This window comes from Mytilus galloprovincialis, chromosome 13 (assembly GCF_965363235.1).
Source record: "Mytilus galloprovincialis chromosome 13, xbMytGall1.hap1.1, whole genome shotgun sequence".
In the NCBI taxonomy this organism is placed as follows: Eukaryota; Metazoa; Mollusca; class Bivalvia; order Mytilida; family Mytilidae; genus Mytilus; species Mytilus galloprovincialis.
Window position 1 is genome coordinate 55183531 of NC_134850.1, and position 10810 is coordinate 55194340.

Below are 10810 nucleotides of genomic sequence, written 5' to 3' on the forward strand. Positions count from 1 at the left end.
GGTCATATTCTAAATTTTGACTTTTCCTTGTTATTTCATCTCCTCGGTCACTTTTAAAGATATATATAAAAGAAATAGTGCAAAACGTTTGCCTAATTGTGATTAAGATATATATAATACATTTGGTCTGAAACAATCCATAGACATTATTGTCCCTAAAATGAATCAATTTAAGGTTAATTGATTATTACTCCAACTTGGTACATGATAAATCCATAGGGTCTTTTGCAAACTTTTGGTTGACATAATTATGACCTTGAAAAATATCAACCGGAAGTGACCTTGAGTAAACCGGAAATAGCCAAAAAGGTCAATTTATGTAACGTATTAAAACGAGTATTCTAGTGGTTTATTCAATAACAAACATCATTTTAAGCAAAGAAAAGTCACATCCAGTAAGGGGCTGGTGAACCATTTGGTTCACCATCATTAAAATCGTAACTATTGACGCCCATAAGTAATTTGGCCTCCTTCGTTCGTGCAATAACAGGAAGTTTTTTTATTGATAGTACATCATCGCATTTTTCTTCTGATTTGCGACGCTTTTGGCCTTGAGATGACCAATGAGTTGTCATGGCAATTTCAGCGTATGCCTTGTTTTTAAATTCGATATCGTCTTTTCCTGCCCATATTGCCGGTGTCATGCTTACAAAACAGACACAACGCCATCTGTCCGTATCTGGTCGTCCACTTAGTGGAGCTATAGTATCATGCGCAGTCCTAGCATCCCATAAAACGATTCCACCTTTTGGAACAGGAACACATATCAACTGACAACCATTGTTTTCATACCATGTTCTTTCTTCCTCGTTGAACTTGTAAAATTCACGACGCTTTGATTTTTCGCTGGCATAAGGGAAAGCTCTAAAGAATTCAGAATGGAAATCATGTGACCCGTCCATTACCCGGAAGCAATAGTCTTTGTCGGTTGATTCCTCCAGATAAACAGCTCCTTGGTATGCATGGAGACCTCTACGTTTTACACCTTGGTCCAAATGCATCCAACAATCACCATGTAAACGGAAATCAGCTTCACCTTTAAAATTATATATTTAGTTATTTTATTTTTTGGTATGATCATTTTTGTAACATTTTAAAAAATTCATTATGAATGTAACAACCAATGGGATCAATAGAAATATTGCAAAATAGACTGAAAAAGATCTTCACAGTACTTAAACTAAGGTTACAGCGCACTTATTCAATTTTGGCTTCAGTCTGAAATCAATGTTTATGACCTTTTGGTTTATAATTTACAAAACGTCTTACTGCTTTCCACAAAACGTTTAGTTTTGACGTTCCTATCGAATTTTTATCTCAAAAACAATTTCGTGCAAACGAAAATCGCTAAAATAAAAAAAATTAATAGAAATTTCGGTGAGTTTTTAGGTTTGTTTTGCATAACTCGTTAGTAACTGTAATCTATTAACTTATAACAAGGCGAATATTCTGAAGGACTTCTTTCAAAAATAGTGTACCAAAAATGATATTTTACCATGATTGTAGCTCTACAGGAAGGACACAATACGGTATGGCAGTCCGTTTTACTATTTATTCCAAATTCAATATATCTCATATAATATATAAGATATCTCATAGTATATAAAATTATAAGATATCTTATATAATCTAGTTTTTATCTTATAAACTTAATTAGATATCTTGAAGTTAGAATAAATAGTAAAACGGCTTGCCATAATATGGTGAAGTTTGTATAATGTTTAAGTCGGTCAGCCCTCAATTACCTGTTTCTGAAGGCATAGAAATCGCAATTCCATTTACGCTTGTTAGAAGTTTCTTTGTCCTCCATACCATTTCAAAAACAGGTTTGACCTTAATTAAAGAAATGTTCAATATTAATTGAGACAAAAATATAATAGAATAGAATAGAGATAAAAACTTGAATATTAAAACATAAGTCAAAAATACAAAGTCCTTCCATATGTAGGCAAATGTGCAATACAAAAGAAAGATATGTGAAAATACAAAGGAATGTAATGATTTCAAGCTAAACCGATATATGTTCAAATTCTGAACCAGATGCTCCGCAGGGCGTAGCTTTATACGTCCGCAGAGTTCGAACCCTGAACATTGGGGCAAGTATGGACACAACATGCAAGCTTGATACAGCTCTGAATTCGGATTATGATTAAATAGTTGACACAACACAGGTTTCTGACACATAATGAATGTGGTCTAAGAACTTAAACTTAAAAACTTTAAATTTTAAATTGGACATTACCTATTATGGTCCAATATCCAAAATCTAAATGTATGGTTAGATTCAGCATATCAAAGAACCCCAAGAATTCAATTTTTGATTAAATCAAATAAAGTTCAATTTTGGACCCTTTAGACCTCAATGTGGACCAATCTGATAACCGGGCCCAAACATCAAAAATCTAAATACATGGTTAGATAATGCATATATCAAAGAACCCCATATATACAATTTTTGTTGAAATCAAACAAAGTTTAATTTTGGACCGCAATTTGGACCAACTTGAAAACTGGGCCTATAATCAAAAATCTAAATACATGCTTAGATTCAGCATATCAAAGAACCCCAAGGATTCAATTTTTGTTGAAATCAAACAAAGTTTAATTTTGGACCACGATTTGGACCAACTTGAAAACTGGGCCCATAATAAAAAATCTAAGTACATGTTTAGAAAAAAACTTTAATTTTGGACCTTTTGGACCTTAATGTAGACCAATTTGAAAATTGGACCAAAAATTAAGAATGTACATACACAGTTAGATTCGGCATATCAAAGAACCCCAATTATTCAATTTTTGATGAATTTGGGCCCCTTATTCCTAAACTGTTGGGACCAAAACTCCTAAAATCAATCCCAACCTTCCTTTTAAGGTCATAATCTTTGTGTTTAAATTTCATAGATTTCTATTTACTTATACTTAAGTTATGGTGCGAAAACCAAGAAAAATGCTTATTTGGACCCCTTGTTGGTCCCTAATTCCTAAACTGTTGGGACCTCAACTCCCAAAATCAATTTCAACCTTCCTTTTGTTTTCATAAACCTTGTGTTTAAATTTCATTGATTTCTATTCACTTATACTAAAGTTATTATCCGAAAACCAAGAATAATGCTTATTTGGGCCATTTGTTTGCCCCTAATTCCTAAACTGTTGGAACCAAAACTCCTAAAATCAATCCCAACCTTTCTTTAGTGGTAATACACCTTGTGTCAAAATTTCATAGATTTCTATATACTTAAACTAAAGTTATAGTGCGAAAACCAAGAAAATGCTTATTTGGGCCCTTTTTGGCCCCTAATTCCCAAACTGTTGGGACCAAATATTCTAAAATCAATCCCAACCTTCCTTTTATGGTAATAAACCTTGTGTTTAAATTTCATAGATTTCTATTCACTTCTACTAAAGTTAAAGTACGAAAACCAAAAGTCTTCGGACGCCGACGACGACGACTACAAACGACGACGACGCCAACGTGATACCAATATACGACCAAAATTTTTTCAATTTTTGCGGTCGTATATAAATAAGTTAAGTCATCACTTACGTTCGACTTGTCTTAAGTACAATTATTAGAGGCAGATTTAGGGGGAGGGGCGGCCCCCCCCCCCTTTATGGAGCTACATACATGTATATGGTAAATCCAGACTTTTTACCGGTTCCACTCAAACTTTGTCTAGTTTGAGGGTTCGCACCTCTTTTCAAAATCCTGGATCCGCATCTAATGATAACAGTGGCAAGAGCACTAATAGTTATAATAACTTGTATTATTTATACTTTACTCCATGTAGGAATTTCATTATATTATTGTTTTGAAAATTCGTTTACCTGGAGTCTTATTTTCCATGTTGTTTTAAAATGACCGACTCTGTATGACTGTATGACGGACCTTCGCTGTTTCATTTTTGCTGTTGAATTCTTTAAAATGGAATACCATCGTTTATAACTTCCAGCATGCTCATCACATTCCTCTACTGTTAAAACATTTGGAATTACCATATAGCCATTAGTCTTTAAATTCTCTAGAATTTCGTCTCTGAAAAATTATGTAATATGAAAAAATGGAAAAAGAAAAATAGATCAATGAGACGACAAACAAAGAGGACAAAACGAGATACAACCAAAAAGATCATGATCTAAGTAAGTTCTTGTATTGTTCCAACTTCCGAAGCAAGGTTGTCGGCTCTCCGGACATTCCCGAAGTCCTGCGTTTAATTGCCGAGTCCTTGCTTGGAAGTTGGTATTGTTCATCAGAAATATAAAAGCATTTTTGGTCTCTCTTTTCGTCGTATACACATTTTTAAAGTTGAAAAAGGATAAAACAACACTCGATTTACATTAGATAAGGATACTGTTAAGGATGTTCGCTCCTCTGTTTAAAAATGACAATCTTTTTTTAAAGACTGATATACATTGATAGTATTTAAATAACAGAACTTAAAAAAGGAGAATAAACGACCCGTCCGTGCCGTTTTGAAAATTTGGCGGGAAATCATTCTTGTTAGATTTTTCCGGCATTTGACATCGACACCTTTTTTCTTTAAAAACTATGAAAAAATAAGATTTTGAAAAAAGGTCTTTTTAAACTAATATGTTATTAATTGTGAAAAGAAAAGTAGGGGTTAGCGGGCAACATTTTTATTGGCATTACATGGATAAAACTAGAGGATTCCGAATATTAGACAAAATATCAAAAACAAGAGTAGCGATTAATTAAAGGGGCATTAGCAACGACATACAAAAATAATTAAAATATGATTTTATTTGTGTGTTCTATCATTAATAAAAATGAAAAAGTGATAAATAAATCGCTTTTAGCAGCCAGTTTGATTCAATTATGTCAAAATAAGTAAGCTAAGTAATTATCGCTGATGAATTATTCACTTGCAAGTGAATACATTTGACCTCATTGAATCCGTATTCATATGACCTTCCATGTCACTCCATAGCTAGAGATGGGTAACGTATGAACTAGGCATGTTCAACTATTAAAAGGAAAAGAATGTCAACATTGAAAGTGAAACAAGGGTAAACCATTTGGTGGACTGTTTAAATCCATAAAAACCATTCTTATACAGGTAAAATCGATAATTAACATATCTGTTTAACCTATGAATATGAAATCAAACAGACCAACATAAATCTAATTGCCCGGGGTCGGTATCTATGTATATCTATATTTATGTTTATATCGGGTTATATGACCGACGGCAGTCTTCGGAGGTCACCTTGATTATGTCGATGATTAATTAGATGGCGTCTAGACTAAAATACAAATGAAAACCTGATACACATCATTTAGTCCATGCATTGTTAATTGTTCATTTTAGATTTTTTGTAAGTTGGATATATGTTTTAGTAGGTTATAAATCAAATATGAGAATTTGAGTCAAATCGGTGAATATAAATTTGACAGCTAATGCCCTTCAAGGTTCATCATAACCTTTTGGCTAATATGGTCGTATAAACACCACAAATTTTACTCTGAGCACAGACAAACCTGTGCACCTGAAAAAGTTTTAAGGCATGGCAGGAACTAGATAGTCAAATTTTAAATGCATTTTATGTTTCAGAAAATTATAAATTTTTCTGGATTTTGCTATTCAGTTTTTTTTTTTTTATTTGTGCAGAAGGTGCCAAAATAAATTAAGTTGGGAGAGAGGTTTGAGAAGCTCCCCTCATATAAGATTTTTTTTTAGTAGTATTATTTAAATGAACAATTATAGATGGACAAAGACATCTGCAAACACTATGTGATTTAAATTGTGTATCATGTGCTAGTTTATTTTGCTATATTCTGCAGACTGGGAAAAATGCACATCAAAATCCAGATAAGTTTTTAATTTTCTGAAACATAGACTACATTTAACTTTTAGATGTCTAGGTCCTGCCATGACTTAAAACTTCCCTAGATGCATCAGATGGTCTGTACTCATAGTAGATTTTGTTGTGTAAAAACGGCCATATTTTTATATTCCTTTTAATGAACCTTAAGTGAAGTATACACAATGATACAGTGATTCAAGTACAGAGCTTTTCAAATTCTTAACTTTAATATTTTTCGTTGTAATCGTAAAATACATCAAATGTGTTCTAGATCAGACAAACTTAATGAAGCACTTGACGTAGCATTGTAATAATTCCCTTATTAATAAATCGTCATTAATATAATTATTAGAAGAAACAAACTATAATTATGCTATTAGATGTACTGTTATGTTTACTTTTGTAAAAGTTCTCTAAACTTTACCTGTTCATTTCGAAATTATATGTTTTAAAATCAATCCCTACTGTTATTTGTTTTTACCTACAGAAGGTAAATTTCACAACAATTTGTAATTAAAAGCATGTAGTGATAATATCTATATTTAGTATAAGTACACAACAGGTAAGTCCAATATCCATTTCAAAATAAATGTTGCCACCTATTGAAAAGGTGCTGATAACTCGGATTTGCGTACATCATTAGTTTTCTGATTAACCTTAACATTTTATAGCCGGTGAAGTAAAAATACATACAAATTTTAAGAATGTTAACTTTTGCATGGGATGAAACTTAAGCAAAATGAACTAATGTGTATCTGAAAGTCAAGATATAGAATTACTTCCATTATAATCTTAGTTCGGGATTAGAATTTCCGTGTTGATGGTATTGTTATGTAATAACCTTAAAACAACGACAGGATGACATAATATATTATAACTAACATATTTTTATATTCCTTTTAATGAACCTTAAGTGAAGTATACACAATGATTCAGTGATTCAAGTACAGAGCTTTTCAAATTCTCAACTTTAATATTTTTCGTTGTAATCGTGAAATACATCAAATATATAGACCATATGTTCATACTTAAGACCATTATTGATAAGTACTGTCATACTAAAGAAGGTAGAGTGTTTGCCTGTTTTGTTGATTTCCAGAAGGCCTTTGACACGGTCATTCATCCAGGTATAAAACTCAAGTTATTAAACATTGGGCTGGGTACAAATTTTTATAATATAATTAAGAGTATGTATGCTCAGAGTAAATCCTGTATTCGATTAAAGAATAGAGTTACAGACCTTTTTCCAACTAAGGTGGGAGTGAAACAGGGAGATAATTTGAGTCCTAATTTGTTTAAAATATTTATAAATGATCTCCCTGATTATCTAGAAAAGTCACCTGATCCAGTCTTGGTTAACTCAAAGCCAGTTCATTGTTTATTATATGCTGACGATATTGTCATTTTTTCTTCCTCGGAAAAGGGGCTTCAGTGTAAACTTGATCAATTAAATAATTATTGTAAAGATTGGTGTATGAAAATTAATCTAAAAAAAACTAAGGTGATGGTATTTAACAAAGCAGGCAGGCATATAAAACATAATTTTTATTTTAATGACATGTTGATAGATTGTGTTCAACATTGTAAATATTTAGGTATAACATTTAGTGCATCAGGATCTTTTTCCTTTGCTCAGAAGGAATTGTACAATAAGGCATTGAAAGCATACTACAAGCTACGAAAGGACTTTTTATCACTGAATCCCAATATCAAAAACAGCCTCCATGTATTTGATCATACAATTAAACCCATTCTTTTGTATAGTTCGGAAATTTGGGGCTTTTTTAATCCTTTCAAAAAAAAAAAAAATTCTCAGACTTCTACAGTTGATCAAGCCTATCCTAAACTTTTTTCAGATAGATTACACATGAAATTTTGTAAATTATTACTAGGTGTGGGGAAAAGAGCAACAAACCTTGCCACTCTTTCAGAACTTGGGAGATTTCCTTTACATTTTGATATCACCAAATCTATGATCAGATACTAGCACCGGCTTGAAAATTTGGGTTCATCCTTTCCCTTACTAAAAGATGCATATTTAGAGTCAAAGCTATTATTTGAATCAAAAATTCCCTCTTGGTATGGATCTTTAAACTATTTGCAAAAAAAAATTAATGGGGTTGACAGTCTAACCTTTGCAAGCAACTTTAGATTCAAAATTTTAATTAAAAAGTTTTTGTATGAGCACTATGAAATACAGTGGAGAAACCAAATGCACAATTGTGCTGATGGGAAGCTTTGTAGCTATAGCACTTTTAAGATTCATGTTGGTCTTGAAAGATACCTTACTATATCACAATCACCTGAGCAGAGGAGAAATTTCACTCGATTGCGTATTTCTTCTCACAGACTAAGAATTGAACAAGGTCGCTATCAGGGTACTCTCCGACAAGACAGAATATGTCTCAGGTGCACCTCAAATGAAGTTGATGATGAAAAACATTTTTTATTCTCATGTACATCATCACAAGATAAGAGAAATTATTTGAATTCCACTATTGACTTACTATGCCCAAACTTTAAGCATTTGATTCCTAGCCAAAAACTGATATGGCTTCTTAATGTAGAGAATCTAGATATTTTGATATCTGTCTGTGAGTTAATTGATGAAGATAAAATATAACTTTAAAGATAAATAGTTAATCAGGCTTTCTGCACTAGGCACAAGGTTGGCATGGTGGGGTACAGGACACATCGTCCAAGTTCTATTACCTTCTTGTTTGCGATATTATTATTTTTTTTATTAAACTGGTAATATTTTATCTTTTTTGTAATTTGTGCACTTTGGCATGTCGATTAGCATTGTCCCTTGGTACCTCTTGCAGTTGTGTCACTTTAAATAGTACTGACTCCTCTGCATCAGGCACGAGGATGACATACCATTTATGTGCAACTTCTTACAATATCTTACCATATCATTAATGTCCCGAAACACATTTTAATATACACCCACCATGCCATATAGCACCGTCCCTAGGTGCCTCTTGCAGTTCAGCTAGATATATTTAGCCTACTCACAGTATTCTTTTTTGTTACTTTCCAGAGGTGTGCCTGAGACAAAGGTTTTATATATATATATACTAATATGTGATAACTGTTGTTTCTTATTTGTGTTTGTAACCATGTGTTGTTTATTATATTTGTAAAAGAATTTTATATTACAATGATATTATATTATGCTCCTTGTGAGCCCATTTTATGGAAATAAAGCATCTTCTTCTTCTTCTTCTTCTTCTTCTTCTTCTTCTTCTTCTTCTTCTTCTATATATATAAAAAAAAAACGAAACACACTAGTTAGTTGCCGTATTCATCATGTTAACGTAAAAGATCAAAGTCCCAGTGACAATATTATTCCGTTTAAATTTTACCGGGCTGAAGTACGTTCATTATTCACTTTTCACTTAAATTTTGATATTTCATTTATTGCATTACAAGTGAGCTAGTGTAATCTATGCAATGGCTATGTTGACATAGATTACCTTAGCCGTATTTCACACACTTTTGGAATTTTGGATCCTCAATGCTCTTCAACTTTGTACTTGTTCAAGCTTTATAAATATTTTGATTTGAGCGTCACTGATGAGTCTTTATGTTGACGAAACGCGCGTCTGGCGTACTAAATTATAATCCTGGTACCTTTGATAACTATTGACGGCTCTTTTAATCTAAAGGACAAATACAACATCAAAAGTCGTTCTTACACAACATTTTATAGAAAAAGACATGATGTAGAAAAAGGAATTTCAGTTTAATTTCCGCTCAGGTTACGAGTGTCAGATTATACAAATATAAATGTCCATATTAAAAGACCTTTCATAGATATGGTTACAAACTTGAATAAGATTTTTTTCTGATTTATTTAATTCACTTCCATCTCAGAAGATGGCCGAAAAGAAAAAAGAATAGGCACATAATAGTCAAGCTCGTATCTTTAAAAATTAATAGATAAACAATTTAATCAACCAATATTATTATAGTTATTCGATTGGCTTCTGTTCGTCATTTTAACTATCTAATAAATAAAAGTAAAAAGTCGTAAATACATGAAGAAATTTCACGAAAAGTCACGAACAAAATTCATTTTTGGACAAATGCAATAAACATGTAGATAACAACATTTTCTATGCATTATACCGTTTGAACTGAAATGTCAATAAATCGAAGTCCGATTAAATTTTGTTTAAATGTACTAAAATGCAAATCATTTCGTAGTTTAATAGCTGTTTAATAGTTCAGTATGGTCAGAGACTAATATGTTTATATATATATTGGTCCAAGGTATACTACTTCTGGGCAGCTTATTGCAGAAAGTTATACGCGTCGTTGAGTTAATGGTAATACTATTAATAATATAACAGAAAGTATTGTATATCAATAAAGTCACCTGTTAATTAGTGCAAAATTAAGTTTTATTGATCATGCTAATGCAAGTGCTTTTTAACATTTTAACAATTACACTCAATATTCTGTACATTTTAAATTCAACTGCAATTTCAATTCTGACTTATATAACATATATCTGAAAATAGATATAAAGAATTGAAGTAGATTGCAATTGGTCATTGGTTTGTTTGTACCAGCGACTCTTTTCAACAACTAATCTTACAAAAAAAAATACTCGTAAGTAGTGAACATTTCAATATAATTTCAGAATTTTTTTTTGTGGGTATTGCAGTCTGTCCAGAAAAATATGTAACGTCTTTTCACAATGATGTAGATGTTATAAAGTGAATGTGCTAGCACTGAGGTTTGCGGTAGTTCTATACTCAATTCAAATGAATCGCCAATAAAACCATCGAAAACACAAACGGCTAATTCCCTGTTTAGAAATTTTTTATCCACTTCATGTTTTGCCTAAATCCCTAGATTGTGTAATTTAACAAACCGAAAACTTTTCCAAGTCAAAAAGAAAGGTCAATATGGTATTTCTCCCCTTTATATACAGTTGGGTGCAGACCAAGCATTACATGTAGACGGGCGGAAAAAG

The 10810-nt window shown here is 32.1% G+C and overlaps 1 protein-coding gene across 1 annotated transcript; it reads right to left on the bottom strand.

Annotated features, from left to right (window-relative positions):
* Positions 1–332: 332 nt before the first annotated feature.
* On the bottom strand, positions 333–6357 carry LOC143056002 (uncharacterized). The gene is made up of 4 exons (XM_076229070.1): positions 6248–6357; positions 3826–4033; positions 1746–1833; positions 333–1036 (listed from the first exon to the last, which is right to left on the bottom strand). The coding sequence occupies exons 1-4, from the start codon at positions 6253–6255 to the stop codon at positions 387–389; spliced, it is 954 nt and encodes a 317-aa protein (XP_076085185.1). The 5' UTR covers positions 6256–6357; the 3' UTR covers positions 333–386.
* Positions 6358–10810: the final 4453 nt, after the last annotated feature.

Excerpts from the sequence above, each read along its gene's own strand:
- LOC143056002 (XM_076229070.1), bottom strand. Across the intron at positions 1,834-3,825 it reads CATGGAAAATAAGACTCCAG|GTCAAACCTGTTTTTGAAAT; the intron begins GTAAACGAATTT and ends TCTTTAATTAAG. Across the intron at positions 1,037-1,745 it reads TTCTATGCCTTCAGAAACAG|GTGAAGCTGATTTCCGTTTA; the intron begins GTAATTGAGGGC and ends ATAATTTTAAAG.